A 27616-nucleotide genomic window follows, 5' to 3' on the forward strand; every position below is an offset into this window, starting at 1 on the left:
CCTACATTGGGAGTACTGACAGCAAATGAACAAATGCTACCAGCTTATGTTCAAATGGATTGGATGTCCACTAGTAATGGAAGAAAATTTGGATATGTATCATCATCTTGGGAAAGGCAATAAGCGTTCAATTTTTTACAGCGGAATGCATTTCAGGCAAGGCAACTAAAGTATATCATTTTTTAGGACTTGCCAATACCAATGACGTCATTTTATTGCCCTATCGGTACCGATAATAGTATCGTTATCGATGCAACACAACTAAGGCTGCATTCAGACTGCCGGCATATCTGATTGAAATCAGATTATCCTCAATTTTTTTTTAAGGCTGACTGGTCAGACTATTTTTGCAAGTGACCAAATCGGATCTGGGCCTATACAGACTTGGCCACATTATTGACCCATCTGAAAGATTGCTATGGCAACAAAGGTGTCAGAGCATAGGGCAGGGGTGTCCAAACTTTCCCACAAAGGGCAGTTTAGCCAATGAAATTTCTCCTGAAACAAGTATCACCTGACTGCAAACAACTGATTACACTTAAGACACCAGATTGGTGAAAATTTACCCTCTATAAAATGCAGTGGCGGACCGTGCATTTCACACCTAGGCCTTCAGTAGTGCTGTGGGTGAATCAATCCAACCCTCAATAAGTATTTTATGGCTATAAAACCTTTAATGCAGCTACAGCTGCGACACATAAAAAATAATCAATAATAACCTACAAATTGAAATATTATTTAGGAAAATAGACATTTTCCTCACCAAAAATTATTTTTATCCATCCTCCTTTCTTTCCTCAAGATTCTGTTTCGGGCTGAAAATGTCCGTTCAACAGAAACAGTGGACACAGAGATGGTCACTGTCAAACCCACTAATGTGTACAGCCGCCCCATGCTCTCACTCAGATTTTTCTGCTGAAGGAAGTCAAGGAGATCAGTGGGAGATTTTCCTGTAAAATCATCCGTGCCATACATTACAATCAGTTCTGTTCTTAGCCGAGGCAGATCGAAAAGTGCTCTGTGGCTCTGCGTTAAGCTGGAGAAGGCTGCATGTGGGAACGTTTTCTGGTATTCCCGAAACTTCTGTGGGTCGAGGAGGGAGAGAAACATCAGTCTTTCGTGTTCTTGAAATCTGGTCCACGTCTGGCAAATAATATTGTCCAGAATCCTGTCGTGGAGTTGGTGGTAGTGCGCGCGAGAATCTTGCGCTTGACCTCTTCATGCGCTTGGAGCACCCGCACTGCGTTCAGTGGCCTCATATGTATCCCCCCTCGCACCCACTGTGGCCCTTGAGGACCAGTTTGCATAACCATGGCGTAGGGCAGCGATCTAGCACAGACAGTTTAACCAATAAGGTTTCTGTGAAAACAAGAAGCACTTGACTACAATCCACCGATTCCACTTGTAGGACACCAGATTGGTGAAAGGTTTTCCTCTTGATGGATTGGAACGAACGCATTTCAGCTGTTCAGACTAAAAAGCATCTTGCTCTTTTCAGATATAAAACTACCTCCCGTATGTGATTTCAATTGGTCTCAGATTTCTGTGCTTTGTGATTATTCAGACGAAAAAAGGACCAGCCATTTTCCATCTGTTTGGGCTAAAATCTGATTTGTGCTTCCACTCTGAACAAAGCCTTAGAGTGGAGGCAAAATGGCAAGTAGACCACTACTTCCTTCAAAAACCAAGATAGAAGCAACAAGCCAGGCTTCAAATAAGGCAAGTTCGCCCACCAGACCTTTTGCTGACATTTACATCAAGGGCCTCCAAGACTTTGCTCAACGCTACTGGTGATTTTATGAGGTTCTCTACTTTATCAGGGACCTTTTATTCTTAATAATGAAAACAGCAGGATCGGGGGTGTTTTGGCACAAGTGAACTCCCTCTGAATTCCTGTGTATGAGTAGCAGTATAATTTAAGTACATTTTGTCATTTTAACAGCCCTCAGCAATAGAGAAAACTTTTCCCCTTTACTATTGTTGTCATCAGAGGTGAAATACAGGTCACTGAAATTAGGTTCATTGTGAAATATTTATATTGTCTCCTTTAGTTGCGCTTTAAAACCAAATTTTGATCATGTTGAAAATGAAACAGATACATTGTGCAAGGGGAAAATCAGCTCTCAGACTGCAGCAGAATACAGGCAACTGACAATGCTTGAGAAATTCCCATAGAATCCCAAGCGGTGCCCACTCATCAAAGCCCCTCTGGTTATCACGCAGCACGGAGTATGTGAAAGAATGCTCTCAGGATATAGTGGCACACTGGGGGCCTCTTTTTAAGACAGGCCTGTGCGGAGGCCCCGAGTGAATTTCAAAATGAAGCAATAAAATACATGTAAATACAAAGTACAAATAGAATTTGGTTATAGTGTCAAAATAAACAGCAGTTGATTAAGGTGTGGCTATGGGAGCACTGTTTTTCCCCCCACTAAATCTTCTGAAAACAATACCTTGACTGGTTGATACTGAAATTGTTCAGCATTGTTGTTCCTATTATTGTTGTATTATTTTAAGAAAACCACTGGGAAAATCAATTACCAATTGGACCAGTATTTCTATTATGTAGATTATGTAGGTAGTTGTTCTCATTACGTGAGACGGAAACATTTTTCCTCTGCTGATCCCCTTCATCTATTGTCCAGCCAGCTGACAGATGGAGGGGTGGAAGACCAAGGGCAGACATTTCCTGGTATTCTTTTAGCATATGCTCCAATCATGATTTCATATTCCAAAGAAAATGTATAGTATTAAAAAATAAAAATGAAAGAGAGTTTATATACCTAAATAAAAGCTCGTCGCTAGTAACTTATTTAAAAAAAAGAATACTGTTGGATATGAATTACTTAGTTTCAATCAAATGTATTATTACTACATATAGGAACTAAAACAGTTCATCGTCACTAACAGTTAAACAGTGCCACTATGTGTTAATACGCAGTATTACATTAAATTGATTTTGGTCATTTAAAAAAACAAATTATTAAAACAACTGTGGCAGCCTAGTGTAAAGTTAGGTTCGCACGCTTGCCTTACAGTTGTGAGATCGAGGGTTTAAACCCCCGTGGGTTCTGACCTTCCTGTGTGGAGCTAGCATGTTTTATCGTGCCTGAGTAGATTTTCAGCAGGTACTCCGGTTTCTTCCCACATATGCAAAATATGTATGCTAGGCTGGTTGCAAGTTAGAATGGTTGTTTGGCTCCTGCTCGTAGCTGGCTGGGATAGGCTCCGGCACCCCCATTTCCCTTGTGAGAATAGGCAGAATTGAAAACGAATACATGAAGACGAGTAATCAATATGCCATTGACAGGAATAGACATCCAGTTAATTTAGATTAGGAGGACTGAACATGAATGCTTATCGTTCAGTACCATTGCTAGATGAACCATTTTGTATGGGGTCATAATGGATTGGACATCTAGTGCCATAAATGACAGCCAATTAGATAAATGAGTTCAGATAATCGGTGAGGGGTCATATTTCATACATTAAAGGGAAAGTTGGAAATAGTTAACAGGATGTGAACCCCCCACAAATCAGGGCAGAACATGCAAACTCCCCACAGCCAGGACAAACCAGGGATCAAATCCTCGACTCCAGAACTTTGAAGCTGACGCACTAACCATTCTTCATAATATTATAAATAAAATGTAATATACAATTGTAAATCAAGACCCTGATTCAATATGGCTGGTATCATTTAATATCATTTTAATGCTGCAAAGCACTAATTGATATTATGAAAAATGTTGGGGTCAGCAACACAAAATACACAGAGCGCTTTTGGGCGTCTCCCACACAAAAGAGCCTGAAAAAAGTCAATTGATATTTAACATTTATTCAACTGCCACAGAGAATACCAAATTCTTTGATTCATCTATTAGTTTGGGGGCCATGTAGAAATAATGACTTTTTCTTTGTATTTTTTGTAGCTTTATAGCACCCCTGTTGACAGATGTGCATCATCATGACTAACCTTTGAGCATAGTCAATGGCGCTAAAAGAGTTAACTTTCAAAGAACCACATGTGACTCTGGAGAAGCAGGTTGCAGACCCCTGCTTTGGAGTATCAAATGAATTTAGCTCCAGTTCACAAATAACAGAAGTTACAGTATATGGCATATTTCTCGTGGTTTGCATTAATGATGTTTTACTGTTAAAAAAATCATCACAATAATTTCCTAATTTCAGGGCTCGACATTAATGACTGCCCGAATACCTGGGGCAGCAAAGTACTCTTTTCGGGCAGTTAATTACATTTTGACAGCTGCCCGAAAGGTAAGGTTTTGATAATGTGATGTAAAGAGTGAGGAAAATCACAATCACAATTTTTTATGCAGGCCGGTGCACATCAATCATGTTTCGTTTAGGATTTCGTCTGCTCATCGTCTTTGTATCCAGTACTCATAAAATGTCATCAATATCTGTGTTTGCTATTCCGTTATAAATTAGGTGGCTTAAAAAGTTGTGGTAGAACCCTGAATTTATGTATTTTTTAAAGGCCCCAAATCACATGGGATGGTACTTCACTGAATTTGGTAGATGGAACTTGGCTGAGTCATAACCCATATTCCTTTTCCTTACAAAATACCCCAAAAAGCAGGGAAAAAAGTGTTGATCCAATTTCACTGTTGGCCATGAATACTAAAGTTACTACTGCAGAGTGACGTCACAAATGTATGGCGCCTTCATGCACTATTCTGTTTAGTTTTATTACTCTGACGGCTAGCATTTTAGTGTGTTGATCCCCTAAGAAATTTAATCATTTCATCGGGGAATGGTTCATATGTCTTGTGTAGAAAATTGGAACAAACACCGCCGATATGAGCCTCTATTGTTTTCCAAGGGAGGAGCTTAATAATGATTAAATAGTAATGATTCTATAATTGAATTGGTGTCTAAAATTGATGTGATTATATGGGGCCTTTAAAGAGAACTTACAGCCATCATCAAGCAATTAGTCAAAATCTTACTGAAGTTACAGTGTTGTCTTGATTAAGATGACACTTGTAAAATGCGTTGATTCGTTAAAGCTCAAGCTCAATCTTGACATCCATTTTGGTGTTATACGGTTCTAGTAGAGGGCGGACCTCTTCCGACAGGAATCTGGACACCTGGAAGAGGAGCACAGAGTATATATAAAAATGGTGCCCAACATATTTAGTGCACAGACTTGATAAAACCAGGAGGCTAATGAATAATATAGTGAAATCTGCAATTAACCTGCTGGGGAGCACGTCCAATAAATGTCTTGGGGTCTAGTATGGCGTCCAGTTGTCCCAAAATGGGACTAAAGTAAGGGTCCGCCTGCACTCTGGCAAGCAAGTCATTATCACCACCCTCCTGTTTAACTACAGCTGCAGCCTCCTGGGACAAGACGCGTATCTTTTCATGGCAATCCTAAGAAGATGATGCAGTAAACATAATTGTTATTAAAAAAACAATGGTTCCTTCCATACACATTAAGTGATCTTATTGGCGTACCTGTCTGTTGCCTCCAGCCTTCACCATGGCCATGATGATGTTCTCCGTTGCCATAAAGGGCAGCTCATGGCGGATGTGTCTTTCAATGACTTTAGGGTAGACCACCAGGCCCTCTGTGATGTTCTGCAGAGTGCTTAGGATGATGTCAGCAGTGAGGAAGGACTCTGGCAGAGAGATCCTCCTACATGAAATAGGACAGCGATTAGTGACAGATGAAAATGAGATTATCACTTGTTGCTGCCCAATCTGAACAATAGAGTGGAGAAGGTTCATTCACTGTCATCCTTCCACTTCAAGTGGACTGGATGTTAACTCATAATGAACCCATTTAAATTCACAGAAGAGCCACAAGAATGGATGTCCATGGCCGTCAATGACTGCCAATGAGGTAAGGCTGACCTATTTGCACTATCATCCAGCGTGCGCTCCAACCACTGCACAGATGCTGTCTGTAACGGGTCAGCCATCAGTGCCACCAAATGTCGGGCCAAACTACAGCAACGCTCAGCACGCATGGGGTTCCTTTTGTAGGGCATGGCACTAGAACCTGCGGGAACATTGGCGATTTAATTAGATGTCTGTGATCCTGGGCAATTCAATTCATTAGTGAATGGCTTTTACCAATCTGTTCTTTCTCAAAAGGCTCTTCGATCTCCTTCAGGTTGGCTAGTAGGCGGATGTCAGTGCAAATCTATGGAAAGATAAATCACTCTAATAAACCAAATTTACAGTGGTAAAAAATAAACACCACTAAAAGGAGGAAATGAACAGAAGAGTATTGCATTCACTTTAAAAAAAAACTGACCAGTTTCCTTTTACCATCAGCGGTAAAATAAATTATTTTGAAAAACAGTTTTAAAAAAATAATTCAAAAAACACAACCCAAAAATTAAAGGGTCAGGGCTTTTTAAGTGTATGCAATACGCTTCCATAGGAATGCTGTACTAAATAACGATATAAAACTTTTAGGGGGAAATTTCTATCTATCATTATTCTCATCAACAGAACTGCTCCTGCAATGCACAACTTGGTTGGCAGATGGCGCCCAATTTGGGCGGACTTGCTATATTAATGGAATTCCATATGCAATAGTAGTACCACCAATTTCTTCAAGATGTCCCTATATCCACTCAATAGTTGGCCAATTGCCTCCTCCCTGCGAACCAACCATACATGATTAATGCATGCAAGGCAAAAATAGCAACACATGTAATCCACAAAGACAGCAAAATTCGTTCCACCAACAATATTAAGGTGTTAGTTATTATATATTATATCAAATCAATATAAAGGAGTCCTAAAAGTCAGAAAAACTAGTCACAAGTGTTTGTAGACAATTACATATTGATACATTTAACACTTGTGCCAAGTTATGTTAATGTTAATTCAAAAATAAAGTGAATGGGGGGTTGCCATAATATTTGTATGTACTACATCACTTGTGTGAAAGTGGCGGCCCGGGGGCCAAATCTGGCCCACCGCATCATTTTGTGTGGCCCGGGATAGTAAATCATGAGTGCCGACTTTCTGTTTTAGGATCAAATTAAAATGGAATAAATATAGATGTATATTAAATTTCCTGATTTCCCCCCTTTTAAATCAATAATTGTAATTTTTTTAATCATTTTTTTCTGTTTTTAGTTCAAAAATCCTTTTGTAAAATCTAAAAATATATTTAAAAAAGCTAAAATAAACATTGTTTTAGATCTATAAAAAAACTGAATATTAGTGGCTTTTAATCCAGTTCTTTTAATCAATTTATTTTTAAAAAAATCTAAATATTATATCTAACATGGTCCGGCCCACGTGAAATCAAGTTGACGTTAAAGCGGCCCGCGAAGCAACCCGAGTCTGACACCCTTGTAGTACATCATAAATAAGTGTATCACATTGCGGTGTATCAATATTGTGATCTAAAATGGTCCATAAAGAGATGAGTTTCCATTTTGTACAGCACTAGAGGAAGATATCAATCTAAGAATGCATATTACCTTATGAACAGTGGCTCCTAGACTGGCAAGGCTGGCTAAACAGTCAACATCCACTTTACGGCTGTATGTCTGTCCAGTCACCAGGTAAGCTCTGAGTAGCGCAGGTAGGTACAAGCTCTTAACAGCTAAGAAATTTAAATTCTCTCCATTTATGCCTGCTATTCATTTGACATATTTTTTCTATGTATTGTAAGTTCAGATGTTGCATTTCTTAAAAATTTACAAACAGAGAAACTCATATACAGTAATCCCTCGAGTATCGCAATTAATGTAGACCAGACATGGGCACCATAATCGAAAAATCGCAAAGTTGGGTCATTTTGTCCAACTTTACAACTTCTTTTTGAGTCTCTATTCGTTTTAGCTACCGCAACCAAGATGGCGCCGTTCAAGTGGCAGCCGGCGGCGGTAGCTCCAGCCACTCTTGCTCGTTTTGTGTTTTTGCTGCTTTTTTGTCATAATGATTTGATTAGGTGATTCTTAACGATCCTGTTTACTTTGATTTGCTTTGTACTTTGTGCTTTTGCTTTGTTGTTCTGTCTAATCACCCTCTGCTACTGTCACAATGAAATTTCCCGAATACGGGATGAATAAAGTTATCCAATCCCTATTAAATTTTTTGTTACTTCAGTGCTGAGTCCTAGAAGCAAGAGTGGCTTCCGCTTGCGAGTTTCAGTGTGGATTTTCACATTTTTATGAAAGTTTAAAAATTAAATAAATGCATATTTTTTCTTCAGTGGTGAGTCCTAGTAGCAAAAGTGGCTTCCGCTGATGAGTTTCAGCATGGATTTTCACATTTTTATGAACTTAAAAAATAATAATAATAGTGAATAATTAATAGCAGAACAAAATTGTGAAGTAGTGAATTCGCAATAATCGAGGGATTACTGTAGTCATATTCAGTTGTGTATCTATAAATGCTTGTCATTCGGTGCTGATCCAAACGAGAGATGTTTGATATTAAATGAAAGCATCCTCAAATTACCTCTTGAAGCCAGCCATCTCCGTCACCAAACTGTCCAGCTCCTCAACCTAATGAAACATACAACAATGAAGTCACTACAAAAATGTGTTCTAAATGAATATGCTAAGTTGTTTAAATGGACAAATTTTACCTTGCTGTGGTCTCCCTGAAAGAGTTGGAGGAAACTAGCCTGTGTGCCAGTGGTTCCCTTGACCCCACGGAAACGCAGGTCATCGCGGGCTCGCTGCAGGTTTCGCATGTCCATGGCCAAGTCCTGCAGCCACAGACACGCTCTCTTTCCCACAGTGGTCAACTGTGCTGGCCTGCGGGTGCGAAAGATTGCATTAAGGTGGTGGCGTGTGTATGCATTGAGGAAAGTGAAGGGACATACTGGTAGTGAGTGAAGCCAAGCGTTGGGAGGTCAGAATATTTCTCTGCAAAGTTCGACAGTCTATCGATGACTCTTGCCAACTTTCAATAAAAGAAAAACAATCCAAAACATACATTTATTAATGTTCTGATTTAAAACCTGGCTGATTATACTTCCCAAATAGCTAACTTTGCTTAGTTGAACTAATTTACTGGATGGATGGACCTTGGCAGCTACACAGCTAGGCCTCACCTTTGGTAAGAGGATGTCGAAGCCATCACGCAGCATTATCAGGTCCTGAAGAGAAAGAGCAAAACACAGTTAGATTCACACCAATGAAACAGGGGTGTCCATGTCTTTGATTTTAAATATGCACGTGATGTTTTAGGAATTTGAGCTCCATGGCTATTACAGTGTTGTCTCCAACGTAGCAGGAAGTAGCTCCCAGGTGGATAATGGCCGCTGCAGTGGGGCAGCAGTGTGCGAAGGTGTGCACGTGAGCCATCACGTCATGCCGGAGTTTACGCTCCTCTTCCGCTGCCATGCTGAAGTCGATGTCCTCCACATGGCTTTCCATCTCTGTAATTTGTTCGTCCGTTATTGACAGACCCAAATTCTGAGTAGGATAAAGACCACAAAATGTTGAATTGATTCATTACTTTGTAATAAGATCTACAAACAGGGTATTGAAACAGTTAATGTAATATGTACCATATTTTCTCGCATATAGGCCGTATTTGTAACTAAAAATGACTGAATCAGGGGTACGGCCCTATATGTGCACATGACTTGCTGTACTCTTTTTTACCAGTAGATGTCGGCAAAGTAACATTTACTATTTGTTTTTTGGTTTTTTTTGTTTTGCAGTAAGAAAACAATCATTACTGGATGAATTAATTCCTTATTATATTGACCCTAATAATGTGCTTTTGATTCAAACAGTATCTCAGAAATACCACATGCGATGATTTTTGTTAAGATTATCCCTTCAAAGTAACACATTTTTACTCCCTATTAAAACCGTGAATATGTAGGTGAAAATTGTGAATCGGGGGCAGCTTATATGCGAGAAATTGTAAAATTCAACTGTTTTAAGGCTGCGGCTTATACGCGAGTAAATACGGTAGGCCTACTAGCGATGCATTGCTAGCAAAGTGGACTTTGTCGAACAGCTGGCGAACCTCAGCTAGACTGCGGTTATTGTTTGCGTCTTGTCATTTTGCATATTTTTAAGCGGCTTCTTTTTAAATTGCTTTTTACTATATATGGGCAAAATCACAAAGGGGTGGTAAAACAGTGAGGTGCAACAGAATAGAAAAGTTTATATAGTTTTTCACGAAGTTTTACATAAATACATGCTTTTAGAACTTACACACATTTAAATGTGAACGTGCTCTTGAGACTTGGGCCTTCTGTTCTTTTCAAAATGCATTTGTTCGGGGGATAAATATTTATTCCTCACGATTTTTTATCTGCCTAATGGGAGAAGGCAATGCGGATCTAACTATAGGATGGTGTGAACCTTTGTTAAGGAGTGTTAAAATAAGCTCTGTGCTCCTGGATTTGATTACTGCTGTGTCAGTGTTGAGGGGCATGTGACGTCTTTGTGACATGATTTATTATCCTGATTGGATTAGTGCTTTTTTTGTTAGATTACAGCGGCCATGTGATGGAACTATAAAATAGATTAAGTGGGTACATGGCGCTATACATTAAAAAAAACATTCACTACTTCAAGCCTCGTCTTGGTAAAGGTCAATACGTCGAGCACGCAAAGCTTTATTAATCTCAAATAGGTCAACAAAGTTAGTTCCCATGAAGTACATTCATATCTCCTATTACCAGCACATTCTGTAAACCCAATTTTTAGAGGCAAACAAATAACGGCCAGATCAAAATTTGTTAACTGACCGTTTGAAATAAGGGGAGTTTGTAAGGGGGAAAAAACAATTGCGATTTTCTGGCTGATATTGTTATTTTGGAATATTTGCTTGCTTTGTAGCCCATATAATTTAGCAAAAAAATATATATAAATACGTATTAAAAATTCAACACCCAATGGTGCTGTGGATCTTCCACCTGATTTCGGTCCGGGCAGCATAGATTGATTGTGAGTGTGAATGATCGTAGGTCTCTCTGTGTGTGCCCTACGAGTTTAAAAAAAAAAAGAATATTTTTCATCAGATTCCAATCCTCTGAAAATGTGATCGGAAGAAATGAACAGAAAATTGATTATTCTTTCAGGCCCAATGGCAAACGTCAATAAAGCTGAAGAGGAAGAATTTCTCAAGTTGGAAATGTGAACTGTATCTGTGGACTTGATCTGATTAGCATGTGCAAAATGTGAGTGGTCATGTGAGAGAAGGCATGCAAGTCTGTGTCTGCCACCAGTTAACATGTCTTCAAGATGATCAATCCAGTCATGCTATGCATCATGTATGTATAATTACAATAATTTTATTGGAGAACACAGACAGGAATGAACAGACTACATCAAAACATGTAGGTGCACTCACCAAAGAGCTAATTAGTAAGTGTTCTTTCATATTATTTTTTTAAAGCCCATAGAAATAGATTTGTGTGGGCTTAATTTGGTATGCGCCAATTGATTTTTTACAATATGTACTGTTGTCAAAGAAGTGACATTTTCAACTCGATATTGAGTATGTTGTTTGCTAGATACCAGTGATGCAAAATTAACCAATTGCCTGCCATTGACAAGAACAAACATTAAATTCATTTAAACTGAGAAAACGATGTAGGCTCATAATTCATTGCCATTGACGGCGTTAGACGTCCAATTTATTTTGACTGAAAAGACTTGGACTCCCAGTCAATGCATTAACAAGAAAAATGCACACACACAAAATCCATTCCTATCAAAAGTAGCGAAATTTTCAATACATTTCTGATGACCCGAAAAATAATAATAATTATAACGGAGCATTGATTGGAATCAAAAACCCTAATTTTAATCAGATGAAATTTATTTCATATGAAATCTAAGTGCTTTCATATAATGATTAAATACTAAGCTCATCAATAGAGTGATTTTGTAATTTTAAGAATAAAGCGCAATGGCAGGTGAGGGTTGTTGTCAGTGGAAGCATATATATGGTGTGGGGCTCTTTAAAATTATTTTTAGAATAGGGTACTGCAACGTGAAGGTCGATACATTAGGACACAAAAAGTTCATGCATTTATAAGCTATTATGGCAATTATGTCAAAGTTAAGTACGACGACAAAAGTCTCAAACCTTCTCAGCCTTAGCAAGGAAGATCCACAGCTTTCTCCAGGTTGTGAATTTTTTCCTATCGCTGAAGTTGTAAGCCATTTCCTTGCTGGCATATCTTGACACCAGTGGAGAACGGTATTTCATGAATTCGTCAGCGTCAGCCATGATTCTCAACTGAAGTTATGCTGGGTTAAGAAGTTTGATAGACTTCTTAACACGAAGAGAGTAGCTGATTTAGCCGCTTTCACTAGTTGCACGAGGTTTTACGACACTATCCGCCGCCCTACGGCACGTGCTTTGTGACAAGTGTAGGAGAATACGGCAAAGGGGTGTGGTGAAAAATAAAATGTTGATGACAATAAATCACGCGCATTAAATTAGCGAAATAAATAAATTAACGTTATGTTTGGTAAAATACATAAATCGGTCCTTTTAGATTTTCATCTATACTGGCATGATAAATAGATCATTTGGAAAGGTAAAATCTAGGCAAGTGAATTCTTCTTTCTTGTGTACTTTTTTTATTTTTCTGTGTGGCATGTATGTTTTTTTTCTGGAAAAAGTATTTTTAATGTCCAAAGAAAGTATGTTATGCTGATAGGCTAACACTTAGATAAAGGATAGAATCAAAACAAATCCACGGTACGCTATCTGACGTCACAGCCCATATTTTAATCAGCAAGTAGATCATTTGAGTCTTTTTATATGGTTTTCATACAACAACGCATGCTAAGGGACACTGCGTTCAATGGAGCTGACATAGTTTATGTGTGTGCGTATATTATGTAACGTAACCGTGTATGCATTTTACATGATCGTCAGAATTAATTCATGTGATGTACGTCATCTGTCTGCAGGCTTCATATAAATAGTTGCGTTTGATGCAGCAGCTGTAGGATGCACTCATCTGCGGGAAAAAGGTATTCTCGCTTCTTTTAACTCACACCCGCTTTTTCTCTCCCTCTGTCTATCCATCTTTCTATCGTCCTGACTGCAGTCTGCATCCCTTGCTCACAGATGCTGATGATGCTGCTGCTCAGCAACAGCGTTCCCTTCTACGATATGATGAGGCATGCTATAATTTCTGCTACAAAGAAGGACTACACTGTTACAAAAGCCTTGCTCAATCTACTCCGATAGATTCCTGAGGCAAAAGGAGTGCTGAAACCGCCGAAAAAGTGGGATAAGAAACGGACGCGATGACAGAAAACATTTGGACAAAGGGTTAAAAGATTACCCAAAAAAAAGTGGGGGGAGAGTTTGAATGGCAGCGGGCGTAGAGAGGGGGGGAAGACCAGAGAGGACTACGCTGCGGTAGAATGAGGGTCAGAGCGGAAAAGCGCTTGAGTTGCCAGCCCTCTCCACCCTGCTCAGGAACCATCGCAACCCACGCCTCTCTCTGAAGGGGCTACAAGAGGAATCCACGGTGGAGGCAAGAAGGAGACGTCGGCGGGGGGCTGAGGAGGAAGAAGCCAGAGGTTCTACACACAAAATGGCTGCTGTGTCCTCTGCCTCTGACACTGGTAGGTGTGCTTTCATCCTTCATCCCATACCTCAGATCTTCTTATCCGGTCAATGAATTTAGGTTTGAAATTATCAACACAATTGCCTGTCATCGTTTATTCTGAAAAACTGTTGCTTTAGTCCTCATGCGTCCAGCAGTGCACAAGGAGAGTGCCGGACGGGTCAATATATACCTCCTTCTCCTTTCTGTAAGCACCCCTCCGTTTTATCACCCCTGCAGAGGGAGTGTGTATATATATTTTTTTCAGCGTTGACAACTCATGTCGATGTGTAGCTTTCTCTTGCAACTTTTAATTGGAAAATTCACATTTGTTCATATGACGCACTCCCTGGAAGGCGTTCAAGGTTCCTCCTCTGTGACCCAAATTCCTTATGAGACGATAAGAAAAAAAACATTGATACAGAGGGAAGGGTGAGAACAAAATTAGAGAAAAGTTTAGATCCAGGAAACAAAACTACGAGAAATAGAAATATTTGGCTCTCAATTCAGTGCCAACATAACCAACTTTAAGAGAGAGTAGTGTACTATTATGCCTAGAATTCATCCTAAAATTCGATTTTGAAATATTGGATAGCTGCATGTCACTTAACCCAGTGACAACATTAGAAATTCAGTTCTTTGAAACTAGGAAGACTGGCTGTGAAAGCTCATCTTTCACTGCATTTGACAGCGCTAGACGTCCGATTTGGGGGTGAACAAATGTAAAAATAAATTGGAAGTCTAACACCGCCACTGGCATCCATTAAGTTAACAGGGTAAATTAAAAAAATATCCTCCATTACCACCGAGAGTAAAGCAAAAAACAAATTTACTTCATTTTTGTTGCTATACTGATTCACAGCTTTATATTATTACAAAAAAAATACTCAATACTGGATTCAAAACTCTTTTCGTGTTTCTCATTCAGCCCTTTAAGTCAAAACTAATTGGACGTCAATGACTACTAATGAGTTGACAAGAAAAATGCAAAAATATTTTCCATCACCAGGACTACCAAGAGTGCAAAATCAAATGTAAACGATTACACCAAATTAAACAAAAGCTGCCATCCCTCCTAGTCAAAACGGATTAGACATCTAGCGCTGTCAATGCCAACCACTTAGTTTACATTAACACAATTAATGTAAGGAATGCCCATAAATTATAATTTAGTTAAAAACAATTAAAAAAAATATAATAAAAAGGAATAAAATCAAACAGGGCAACCTAGTGAGAAAGTGGTTAGCGTTTCGGCCTCACAGTTCTAGGATCGAGGGTTCGATCCCAGGTCGGGGGCAACCTAAATTGCACCAACGTATGAGTGTGAGCGTGAATGATTGTCTGTCTCCTTGTGCTCTGCGATTGGCTAGCCACTAATTCAGGGTGTCTCCCACCTGGGTCCCATCTGGAAAATGAATGAATGAATAAAATCAGAAAGTACTTAAGGGTATTTATTGGTATTAATTAAAGGAAGCGAGTTTGACTCTCTCTCTTATTGGTGTCGTTTAGTTTCTGCAGGGGACGGCAGGGGTCGTCACCCTCCTGAACGCCGGCTGCTGATCCTTGGGGGCCATAAATCTGGTAAGACCTCCTCAGCCAACACTATTCTGGGAGAAGAAGTCTTTGACGCTGGGACAGAGACGACTCATAGCAATGTGGGTCAGACGGAGATCTTCGGACGTCGAGTCACAGTGGTAGATACGCCTCCGTGGCTAATCCCCAGCGACCCTGAGGATGACGCCGAAACAGATGATAATGGAAACACTGGCGCAGAGTCAGAGACCCTTCCGAGACCTCCTCCAAGCCTTGACAGTGAGGGACCCTGCATGGGGGCCATCCTCTGCCCACCTGGACCTCACGCAATTTTGCTGGCGGTGTCCGTCACGCAGCCTTTCACTGACACCGAGAGGAGAGCCGCGGAAGAGCAACTCGGGGCCTTAGGGGGAGGTACATGGAGATACTCCATGGTGCTCTTCACTGGAATTGACAAGTTACAGAAAGGGGTCTTCATTGAAGAGCACATCGCAAACACAGGAGACGCCCTGCAATGGCTTGTGGAAAGATGCGGAAGCAGGTACATTATTGGCCTTCTTCCTGTAAAACCAGTGTACCAGGCACAAGCAGTACATATTTTATATTAGTAATCAATACATCCCACCTAAAACATAGCAAAAAGTTTCATGCTAATTTACTTACAAGTAGTATTCATATTTATGAATGTACTCTAGGAAGAACAGAGATTAAGGAAATTAACACACCAATGGCAATTTTTTCAGTTTTTATTGATATTCCGGAGATATTGAGAACACAATCCAGGATGCTGGCTGATATTCCTCGGCCGTAGCAAGTGAATATTTAAAGGAAGTATCAGTACCATCCCTCAACCAGTATGATGTGTTTATATAGCACAGGCGTGGCTATCGGATATCTTGGAATGTTCTTTTTACTAATGGAGCTGGCCTCTTTGATCAAGTGATATAGCTCTAGACAGCGATGGTTTAATGTTTCCTCTTTTCACGGCTTGTGACTGGAATCAGACTTTGTCATAATCGCAGTTTTCTTGGAATATATATATATTTTCTGCTGAGCCCGAGTTAGTGAAAAGTCACTGTCTAGCCTTTTTAATAATGCTCTGCTTGTAAATTAATACTCTATGCAGATTTTTTTCAATTGTTTATTTGGTCAGTAGCATTATCCTTAGAAGACTGTTAAAATGTAGATGATTCCCAAAGTACTCACTGTAAAGCATGGGCCTATTTAGATAAACGCAATATGATACTGCTGAGGGAATAAGAGGCGATCACGTCATTTTCAGACATTTGGAATCGGCTGAAAAGGATTGAGGTTTAAGATGTATAGTTATTTATTGTTTGGTGTTTTTATGGGCTCCAAACTGGCAGAGGTAAATACCACTAATAAGAGTGTTATGCTAATTCTTGTGGGAAGTTAACAGTCTTCATGCAGGGACTATAATGTCTAATGCACATGTGTCAAAGTGGCGGCCCGGGGGCCAAATCTGGCCCGCCGCATCATTTTGTGTGGCCCGGGAAAGTAAATCATGAGTGCCGACTTTCTGTTTTTGGATCAAATTAAAATGAAGAGTATAGATGTATATTAAATTTCCTGATTTTCCCCCTTTTAAATCAATAATTGTAATTTTTCAATCATTTTTTTCTGTGTTTTTAGTTCAAAAATCAATTAGTAAAATCTAAAAATATATTTTAAATAAGCTAAAATAAACATTGTTTTAGATCTATAAAAAAAATCTGAGTATTCAGGGCTTTTAATCCAGTTCTTTTAATCCATTTATTTAAAAAAATCTAAATATCATATCTAAAATGGTCCGGCCCACATGAAATCGAGTTAATTTTAACGCGGCCCGCGAACCAACCCGAGTCTGACACCCCTGGTCTATAGTATATGGAAATATTTTAGATTTGAATGTACTTTTTTCCCCTCAGTATCTCATCAATACCTACTAGTGTCGGCAGATCCTCAAGATCAGATGACTCAGACTCAGATGTTAAATTATGTGATCGAGACAACCTTAGTATAAATTATACATAGACAAATGGTTTACTCAGAAAATAGACAATAGACATCCATGACTCTTGAGTTTTTTTTTAATCAATTTGAAGCCCGCTCACTTCAAATGGATATGACGTCTAGCGCTGTCAATGGCAGTTAAGCTTTCTCTTCAGAGTAGCTCACACGAACAAGATTCTCCTTCAGAGTAAACAATCCCTCAAGCTGGTTTGAGATGCTTTTTGTGTGTGTGCTTAAATCAGCTGAGTAATAAAAAAAAACGATTTCACAGCTTGTAGAAAAAACTGTTCCGAAAACAATGAATTCCATGTGGATTTCACTACTGAAGACAAGAAATTGTTTACTCAGATGCCTGAGTTAAATTCAGTCAAACGCTAACAGGAAAATTCTATTACTACCAGCAAATGTGGCTTTTGGTTGAGCTCCAACTCTTGTGTTCTACCTGCAGGTACCATGCTTTTGATAACAGCTGGAAAGATACAGAGGAAAATACTCAGGTACCTGAGCTGATGGAAAAGGTGGAAGAAATGATCACTGACAACCAAGGTTTGTTGATAGCACCAGCTATATTTGTCTAATTTCTTTCTGTGTCCCACTATGTACGTGGTCCAGTGGCGGTCCGTGAATTTCCTAGCGACGCCTTCAGCTGTAGGAATCAGTCCAACCCTCAAAAACTATTTTATGGCTATAAAACCTATACTGCAGCTACAGCTGCGACACATAAAAATCATCAATAATAACCTCATACAATTGAAATATTATTTAGGAATATAGCCATATTTTACTCACCAAAAATCATTTTTACCTGTACACAATATCCATCCTCCTTTCTTTCCTCCTTCTTTTCTATGGCCATCGAAGCTAATGTTGAAAGTCGAGCCTGTCCTGTCATATTTCTGGCATACGTTTTTATTCAATTTAGTGCTGAAAATGTTCCTTCCCGGTCGTGACAAGCTTGCTTGCTTTGGAGTTGTCCAACCTTTCTTAATGATGTCCAACTTTTTTTTCTTGAAGTCCGTCTTGAAAATGGCTTTGACAGTAAATCTGCAAACAAATCCATTTATTCTCCTCCTTCAGCCTTTGCGGGTTGACAAAACCGCTAATAAACCAACACAACAATATATTTGCTTGTGCAGCTCGCTCCAGATAGAGTTTGGAAGCTCTGGCTCGTCCACTCTATCATTAGCCAGTCATAGTTGGTGAAAGCGATGACGTATACCTACGCCTGCGAGAAGGCCTTGGTGTCACCAAATCGAGTTCTGATTGGTTAAAGCAACAGTCTTATCAACGCTTGTTTAATGCAGCAGAGCCTGCAGAACTGATTGTGAAGGCCTTGAGGCAGATTTCTGACCCTGGCAAAAAATAATGGCTGAAATGTGATTGGGTAAATGCTTCAATATGAAAACACACATCTGGAAGCAGTGCAACCAGGGGGAAAGCAATGAAAGGAAGCTAACAGAAAATTTGGAATTATTTAATAAGTATTGATTGACAAAATATAATATATGATTCAGATATTTCTTAGGCCAGCAGAGAAGGCCTTAAAGGCCCTGACGGCACACCACTGATGTGGTCATTGTAATTTGAATCCCGGCTGCTTTTGTACAGGCTGGTACTTTGAGGTGAATGAGTTGATTTTGCTGGAGGAGGAGCAGGCCAGGAGAGCACTGGATGAAGAGAGGATGAGGATGGAGGAGCATGCTCGACAGAGAGAGCAGATGATTGGAGGTCCTCCCAGAGGTATGAGGATCTGTTTGTGTGTTTTATTGTGTGCGATGACCATGAATAAGTGAGAAAATGCACACGCCTGCATTTCAGTGCTGCCCGTGGAGAGGAAAATTGTTAGCACTCAATCATAGGAAGGTGAAAAGTGCCAGCCGTTGCTGGCTCACACCAAGGAGGACTATGGTTTCCTGGTTTCCTTCCAGCATGGATAAAACAATTCGTAGGGATGAGATAAATGCAATGATTAAATGTCGCTGTGCATGTCACAATTATTATATCCCATATTTCATTCATTATAGTAGTCTAATCCGTTGTTGTGTGATGGGCAAACAAGGGCACTGATGAGGACTGAACTTATTTTTACAACCTAAATTTTTCCCATTATTTTATATTCTTTTCTTTTTTGGATTAAAAGAACTGGATTAAAAGCCCGTAATATTCAGTTTTTTAATAGATCTAAAACAATGTTTATTTTAGCTTTTTTTTATATATATTTAGATTTTACAAAATGATTTTTGAACTAAAAACACAGAAAAATGGATTAAAAAATTACAATTATTGATTTAAAAGAGGGAAATCAGGAAATTTAATATACGTCTATACTCTTCATTTTAATTTGATCCTAAAACAGAAAGTCGGCACTCATGATTTACTTTCCTGGGCCACACAAAATGATGCGGCGGGCCAGATTTGGCCCCCGGGCTGCCACTTTGACACATGTGCCCTAAAGCATTAATAGTTAAATTAACAACATGCCACAGTATTTAGAATAGATACTAAATAACTTGTTTTGTGACATCAAATTAATGTATAATTTTCCAATTTGTAACCAAATGGTGGCGTATATTGTTAAATTGAAGGTAATTACATTTTAGATCATAAAGTATTTCTGTTGTATTTTTCCTTTATCATGTTTTGACATTCATTCATCTTCTATGCCAATTAACCCCACAAGGGTCATGGGGGTGCTAGAGCCCATTCCATGTCACTATAATGAGGAAGAAGCACTGAATTAGGTGCCAGCCAATCGGAGGGCACACATAGACAAACGACGATTCACACGCACACCTATGGAGAATTTAGAGGTCAATCAGCCTACTTTGCAGGTTTTGAGAAGAGAAGAACATCCAAATAAAAGGAGACCATTCAAACTCCACACAAGACCAGAGCCTGGGGTTGAACCCTTGATCTCAGAACAGCAAGGCACGCTAACCACTCTTACACCATGCCGCTTTGACTTATTTAAGCAATTAACATCCAGGAGGATGGTCCTTGATTCATCACGGTGTGCGTGGGTAACTCAATTTTATTTACTTATTTTTGCTCCCATACCTCTTTTGGCAGAACTGAGGTTGCTGTTGTTAGGCTGGAAAGGTGTTGGAAAGAGCTCCGTTGGGAACACCATCTTGGGCCGTCGTTTTTTTGAGTCGGGACAGGAGACAGACCTCTGTCTCCGCAGGCAGGCACTCGTGTCCGGTCGGCGAGTCACCATCGTCGACACCCCGGGTTGGGACTGGTTTTCAGTACGCCGCACACCCAAGCGCATCCGTCAAGAGTCGCAGCGTGGTGCAGCCCTTCTGCGACCAGGACCCCACACGCTGCTGCTGGTCCTCCCGGTCGTCTCCTCCCTCACCGCCAGGAAAAGAAGAACACTTTTGGCTCACATTGAGAATCTTTTCGGCGACAGCGCCTGCCTCCACACCATGGTGCTGTTTAGTTGTGGCGACTGGCTAGGCCGCACCCCCATCGAGGAGCACATACTCAGAGGTGGACGGGAACTACAAAGATTGCTGGAGTACTGTGGTAACTACTACCATGTCTTGGACAGTAAGACCCCTGGCAAGGATAAGAGTGTCTCAAATCTCCTGGATAGGATTGAGGAGATGATCAGGGAGAACGGGGACAAAGCCTTCCTCCCTGTCCAAACCGAGTGGTGTAAGTCTTGCAATTTTATCTTTACTATAAATTTATGACAGTCAATCCTACAGGAGCACATGTATTATCACATCCGATACAAAAACTCAATTAAGCATGCCTTTAGAAGGATAATAATGTGGAGTTGAAATGTGTAAGGTGTCAATTTAGATAATGTTTGTAGTCTTGAGTGGTAGAGAACTGATAAGTCGATTTTGTCCCAAATGTTTAGCTCAGACTGTATTCAAAAAAGAACATAGTCTTGGTTTCTCTCTGTCCCTACAAACCTTTTCTATCCAAGTGTTTTCTCAAAATACACAACACAACATAGGCAACCACAATCAAAGTCAGTGGCGGTCCGTGAATTTCCTAGCGACACCTTCAGCTCTCGGAATCAATCCAAACCTCAAAAACTATTTTATGGCTATACAACCTCTACTGCATCATCAATAATAACCTCATACAATTGAAATATTATTTAGGAATATAGCCATATTTTACTCACCAAAAATCATTTTTACCTGTACACAATATCAATCCTCTTTTCTTTCCTCCTTCTTTTCTATCGCCATCGAAGCTAACAGTACATCTGCAAACAAATCAATTTCTTCTCCTCTTTCAGCCATTGCGGGTTGACAAAACCGCTGTTAAATCAACATAACAATATATTTGCTTGTGTAGCTCGCTCCAGATACAGTTTGGTAGCTCTGGCTAGTCCACTCTATCACTAGCCAATCATAGTTGGTGAAAGCGATGACGTATCCCTACGCCTGCGAGAAGGCCTTGGTGTCACCAAATCGAATTCTGATTGGTTAAAGTAACAGTCTTATCGACGCTTGTTTAATGCAGCAGAGCCTGCAGAACTGATTGTGAAGGCCTTGAGGCCGATTTCTCACCCTGGCAACAAATGATGGCTGAAATGTGATTGGTTAAATGCTTCAATATGAAAACACACATCTGGATGCAGTACAACCAGGGGGAAAGGAAGCTAACAGACAATTTGGAATTATTTAATGAGTATTAATGGACAAAATATAATTAACATCAGTCTGTGATTCAGATATTTCTTAGGCCAGCACTACTCGTGATAAACTCATTTCAATTCACAGCAGAAAGCTGATTGGATGCCAAATGATTGAATGTCTACCATTGGAATGGCACTGAAAAATTTAATGGTACAAATCAAATATATTTGTCTTTGACTGTTGGCTAAATGACACCTTTTAAAAGCAGTTTATTTTCATTTTCAATGTATTTTCTCTTTTATTCTGGTTTGTTTGACACGGATTGACACTGATAGTTTAACAGGATTTAAAAAAATTCTTGCATGTGAATAGTGTCATGACATGCCATGAAAAAAAGCTTGATGATGTTTATTACAGTGTGATTTGATGCCTTGTATAATCTAATTGGCTCGTATTTGACAGTGAGCGAGGAGAGCTCTTACTCATCGGACAACACCGAGCCGGAGGACGACTGTCGAGGGTGCCAACTGCAGTGAAGAAGACAAAAGCAAAGAGGTCATGTGCGTGTTTACTCTTTTTCTGCGTCCAACAGGACAAAAACTAACCTCATGTACCTTCCGCCTCGCCTAGCTAATACTAGAAGAAAAAAAAAGGGTTGATCGTGAGTAGCTCTGAGGAAAAACACATTGGATGAGGATCACATTTGAGCACTCTTGTGAAGGAAATGTTCCATGAATATATTTAACTTATAACCTCATGTTGCATCCACACACTGTCAAGATTTACAGTTGAAAATGTGAGGAAAGATGAAGCCATCTAGCGCATTTTATGTCTAATCCCTTCACTCATGAAAGGATCTGTCTAAAATGACATTATCTGGACAAGGCAGCTTGTTGTCTCTCACATCTGCAAAAGGAATAAAGCCTTGTCCATACATAGCAGGGCATTTCGCAAAAAAAAGAAAAAATAATAATTTCTACTGTTTGACTTATCCACACGTAAAGTCATGTTTTGCTTATTATGGTTAGGAAAAGCCTACGACCAAAGTCAAGATTTTGAATTCTGCGTGTGTACATTTAATAATCAGAGATTTGCATTTTTTTAAATGAAATACTCTGATATGTCAATTATGCGACTTGTGTTTTGGTTCCGTGACAGTGCGCTTAAAGGTTTTGATGCTACTTCTAGATCAGGTGCTCTTTTTGTTGATTGTTTTAAAAAGCTAAGATGCTGCTCCCTTCTCAAGAACACAGACATATTTTATTTTATTTTATATCTTTATTGTTTTCATCATTCGTCACTGCTTTATTGTGTTTCAACTGAATTTTTGAATAATGAGATGAAACACAAGAGCTTGCCTGCTTGTTTATCGGGAGCTGCAATAAATTGTGACTTGGTTTTAAAATAAATGGTTTAACAAGTCAAGCCTTAACATTAAATATATCCATATGTTGATATGTTATTATCTTATAAAACTGGTTATCGATATGCTATAAAATTGATATCTCGTTTTAAGATGTCACTGTTTGTTAATGCAACCAAAAGGTTGCTACCAGAATTTTCCATTAGATCAAAAATGTTCTTCTAGAATAATGTCTTATGTTAACTCATCATTTTGACTGTTGAACTTAAATATTTTTAGTCTGTGAGAGAGACAAACTTTTTGATGGATTTCACGCAAGAGTGCCAAAAAGTCTTTCTATTTGGAAAGTTTTTCTTTCTAATGGTTGTTTCACTGAATATCATAAACTGTTTTCTTTACCCATATATCAATAATTGTCATATTGCCATATACCGTATTTTCACGACTATACGGCGCATCGTATTTTTAGCTGCAGTGTCAATAATGAGTGCTATTTCTGTATTTTACACACACAAAGGACGCACCGTTTTTATAGACGCAGCCAGGCATGGCAAAACATACACCATCTTAAACATACACACTACACCCAGACGATAAAAACAAGTTTTTAAAAAGGCAACGGAAGCAAAACTGAGTTCGGTTGTACATTATTCAGCCATTTTACAATGTACTCACGTCATCATCACCCACAAATCCATCAAAGTCCTCATTTTCTGAGTCCGAATTGAACAATTGTCCAAATGAGTCATTGAAAACGCTGAGTTTTATACGTTCGTCCAGGTGGCCACAATCCATTCGCAAATAGTAGCTAGCTAGTAGCTAGCGTAACTATTCCAATGCTGTTTTCCATGCTTTGTCAAGCTGTGTTGATGTCGATGTATACAGGCCACAATCCATTCGCAAATAGTAGCTAGCTAGTAGCTAGCGTAACTTTTCCAACGCTGCTTTCCAATCTTCGTCAAGCTGTATTGATGTCGATGTATACAGGCCACAATCCATTGGGTGTATTGACAAAAGAACTACATATCCCAGCAGTCACTGCACAGTACTTTTTCTACGGGGAAAATAGTAAAGTCGGGGGCTGCTTGCCGTAGTTGTGAGAGCTGTAGAGGATGGTGTACCCTATCGACTGATTTATTTTATTTTATCGTGATAACAATTTTAGTATTGGTCCATATATAAAGCGCACTGGATTATAAGGCACCCTGTCTATTTTGGAGAAAATTTAAGACTTTTATGTGCGCCTTATAGTCGTGAAAATACGGTAGTCATTATCGCCAGCCTTTTCAGGACCAACGCCGAATGCATAATATTATATTAATGTGCTTGTGTGTGGATGATCATGTATTTTGTACGTTTTTTTTCTTGATAGAGGGGGCAAAGTATACTTGTTTTGGAAAAGCCCTGCTACGTGTGCACAAGGACTAACTTGAGGAACGTTTCCTTCAATTATTGCTTTCATTTTCGGAAAGAGCGTCAATTTTTTATTGCCTGCTCTTTGACTCCTTCGAATCAAAGGCCTCATAGGGAAAACAACTTTTTGAAGATGATATCAAAACACAGGGACTGACTCATGGTTGAGTGAGTGCGACTTTGCACATGAAAGCAGATCATTTTACGAGAACTACAAATCCTGGATGGTTAAAATTTGTGGAAATTTCTCTTGGGTAAAATCTGGCACCTCTACAGAAAAGTCACCTTTGTAACGCTGATTGAAATACTGTAGACATGGATCGCGTAAATAAAAAAAATGCTGGTTTGAAGCAACTAAATAGAAAGTCTTTGCGCTTTGGTTTTAGTTTCTTTGATCGTTTTGTGTTAGTATACATCAAAATAGTCCTTTAAAGGAATTGTGTCATAAATACAAGTCGTGTCTGCAGTGATTTCCATGCCCAAGTCAAGATGGGCACAAGCACTAATGGGTCAAATTTTGGTTATAAGATTAAGAAAGAACAGAAGATTTTTGAAAAAATCCTCTAATTACCCTAAAATTAACAGGAAGTAATGCTCCAAAATCATCAGTAAATGGCCCAAAATCAACAGCAAGTGACTAATAAGTTGGAAGGTGACCAGAAAATGCCCAAAAATCAATAGTAAATGGCCCAAAATCAACAGCAAGTGTCTAATAAATTGGAAGGTGACCAGAAAATGCCCTAAAATCAATAGTAAATGATCCCAAATATACAGAAAGCGACCCAAAACGTATGCGAAGTGACCTAAAATCAACAGGAAGTGACTCAAAAGTACTCTAAAAATAATAACAAGGAAGTGACCCAAAATTAACTCATTGCCTGCCATTGAAAGCGGTTGACATCCAGTTCATTGATTCACCCATAAGACTGAAATATAACGCAAAAATATCTTCCATTAACATTGCTATCACAAAGAGTGCATAATCCCATTTAGCCAATGACAACAGATTTCCGGTGACCTGTGTTTGTGCAAAAACAAATAGGTCAATACTTTTAAATCAAATCCATGCCTGGATACAACGTTTGTGCTATACTTATTGACTAGTTCAACTACGCTCGTGCCTCAGCATCAAAGCGTGATTGTGGAAGTACAGTCTTTTTTGCGGGGCTGTTTCCTATAGAATATGTCAAGCTTTCGCATGCTACTAAAACCACATAACCTCATGAATCACCGGAGCTACAAAATAGGGCTACCAAGCAACTTTTTTTTACGCCTAGAATAAATCAGCACTATGAAAATACAAGATATATATATATATCCAGCAGTCTGAGGCATGTTAAAATACTGCATGAGTTTCCAGAGATTTGATGACAAAGCCATGTATAAATGTCTTGTCTGACATCACATCTCTATACTTTTTGTACACCTGCAAGCAAAAGTAAAAAAAATATTATTACATAAATAGGTTAACCCTTTGTATGGCACTCATTGGACCCCATTTCTGCCCTTGATAGGGCTAGACATCCATTCCATTTTGACAGGGAAAGGCAAAAGAACATTTGTTCCCAGTCAAAATGAATTCGACATCTATCCCCGTCAACTGCAGGCAATTTGTTAAATACTGTTATGGAATTTAAAAAATAAAGAATCAACTTCAGTATTATTGGGGGATAACGAGTGTATTTCTGTTTTTCTTAACATTTTATTAATTCACCATTTTATTTGTTAATAAAAATATGTATACAGTATAAATAATATTAAAACATATATTTTTATTTTAACATGTCCTGTTCTGGAAAATGGGGATCTTTCTATGCAGGTGTGCCAAATGGGAGTTGGGTGTATTTCCAGTGTGATCGTTTATGTCTGCTTTATTCAGAAAAAGCAGCTGGTCAGAAAGTGGTTTTAAGATTAAGAAAGAACAGAAGATATTGATGAGAAAAAAAAACATTAAATAAACAGTATTGGCTACCTAATACAACACTTAAAGTAGCATTGCTGTCAACTCTTACTGAAGGAACATCATGTTGGGATATGTAGGAAGCTAAAATATATTTATAAAAAAAGAGGAAGATAGGGTAGATAAGTGTGTGTACGAGTAAGTACCCAACCAATGTTTGCAATATAAGTTTAATTACATTTTTAAAAGAATGGGGCAGCTGTGTGGTTAGCGCGTCGCCCTCACAGTGGGGGACCCGGGTTCAAATCCAGGTCTGTCCACCTGTGTGGAGTTTGCATGTTCTCCCTAGGCCTGCATGGGTTTTCTCCCGGTACTCCGGTTTCCTCCCACATTCCAAAAAAATGCATGGTAGGCTAATTGGACACTCTAAATTGCCCCTAGGTATGAATGTGAGCATGAATGGTTGTTTGTCTCCTTGTGCCGTGCGATTGGCTGGCCACCAATTCAGGGTGTCCCTCAGCTCTGGCCCGAAATCAGCTGGAATAGGCTCCAGCACCCCCCACGACCCTAGTGAGGATAAAGCGGTTCAGAAATGAGATTAAATCAAAAAGAGTCACTTGCCCTATAAAGGGTTAGAGGTGTTTATGTGACCTATTTCCTCAGGCGCGCAGTAAAATATTTTAGGGGGGTGTCGAGATAGAACACCCTGACTATGCTTCTGTCAATGCTTTAGTGACTGTGCTTCATGTGATTGCGTACCCCACTGCAGCATTTATAAGCATGACTCAACAGTTTGATTGGTGGTGATGTTTCAATGGTTCATTCGGGAGTGCTCCTCTGCGGCTTTATTGTACACGCATTGTAATATTTACAGTGTAAACTATGTTCCACTGTCGCTATATAGTGAAGCATTTGCACTATGTAAATTATGCCACTTCTTAGGTCAGTGATGTTACTTGTTCCCCTTTGTGTTCCTCTTAAGGGTGGTGACATCATCAGCGCTTTGTCAGCCATACAATAAACTATACTAATGATAAAATATTGCCTGTTTTCCTTCATATTGGTTGCAGCTTTTTGATCTTCTTTGTCATGTATATTTAATTTTAATCATGTGCCATACAGTAATCCTTTGATTATGACATCATTGTGACAAATTCGCAATTTTTTCCCACTAGATTATAAAATATATATATTTTAAAGTTCATAAGAATGTGAAAATACACACTGAAATTCCCAAGCAG

General features: G+C 39.2%; 2 protein-coding genes across 3 annotated transcripts; one reads left to right on the top strand and one right to left on the bottom strand.

The window, feature by feature from the left end:
- Nucleotides 1–3818: 3818 nt before the first annotated feature.
- adsl (adenylosuccinate lyase) lies at nt 3819–12346 on the bottom strand. The gene is made up of 12 exons (XM_077618237.1): nt 12067–12346; nt 9222–9425; nt 9062–9106; nt 8831–8910; nt 8591–8762; nt 8461–8507; nt 7476–7566; nt 6106–6175; nt 5884–6031; nt 5485–5665; nt 5224–5400; nt 3819–5114 (listed from the first exon to the last, which is right to left on the bottom strand). The coding sequence occupies exons 1-12, from the start codon at nt 12208–12210 to the stop codon at nt 5028–5030; spliced, it is 1446 nt and encodes a 481-aa protein (XP_077474363.1). The 5' UTR covers nt 12211–12346; the 3' UTR covers nt 3819–5027.
- A 390-nt stretch (nt 12347–12736) lies between these two features.
- LOC144088044 (GTPase IMAP family member 8) lies at nt 12737–27407 on the top strand. 2 transcript variants are annotated; one of them, XM_077618236.1, is made up of 8 exons: nt 12737–12817; nt 12903–12965; nt 13063–13568; nt 15059–15623; nt 17544–17641; nt 18704–18835; nt 20165–20755; nt 22162–27407. In XM_077618236.1, exons 3-8 carry the CDS (start codon nt 13538–13540, stop codon nt 22233–22235), a joined length of 1491 nt encoding a protein of 496 aa, XP_077474362.1. In that variant the 5' UTR covers nt 12737–12817; nt 12903–12965; nt 13063–13537; the 3' UTR covers nt 22236–27407. The 2 variants fall into 2 exon arrangements, with proteins under 2 accessions (XP_077474362.1, XP_077474361.1); XM_077618235.1 differs by having other exon boundaries at nt 12769–12965; nt 13043–13568.
- Nucleotides 27408–27616: the final 209 nt, after the last annotated feature.

This window comes from Stigmatopora argus, chromosome 14, assembly GCF_051989625.1.
Source record: "Stigmatopora argus isolate UIUO_Sarg chromosome 14, RoL_Sarg_1.0, whole genome shotgun sequence".
NCBI classification, from domain to species: Eukaryota; Metazoa; Chordata; class Actinopteri; order Syngnathiformes; family Syngnathidae; genus Stigmatopora; species Stigmatopora argus.

Coding starts and splice junctions, on each gene's coding strand:
- adsl (XM_077618237.1), bottom strand. CDS start 12,210: ATGGCTGACGCTGACGAATTCATGAAATACCGTTCTCCACTGGTGTCA. Junction 8,911..9,061: donor TCGACATCCTCTTACCAAAG/GTGAGGCCTAGC, acceptor TTTTATTGAAAG/TTGGCAAGAGTCATCGATAG. Junction 6,176..7,475: donor TAGGAGCCACTGTTCATAAG/GTAATATGCATT, acceptor ATCTTTCCATAG/ATTTGCACTGACATCCGCCT.
- LOC144088044 (XM_077618236.1), top strand. CDS start 13,538: ATGGCTGCTGTGTCCTCTGCCTCTGACACTG. Junction 13,569..15,058: donor GTCCTCTGCCTCTGACACTG/GTAGGTGTGCTT, acceptor GGTGTCGTTTAG/TTTCTGCAGGGGACGGCAGG. Junction 17,642..18,703: donor AATGATCACTGACAACCAAG/GTTTGTTGATAG, acceptor GCTTTTGTACAG/GCTGGTACTTTGAGGTGAAT.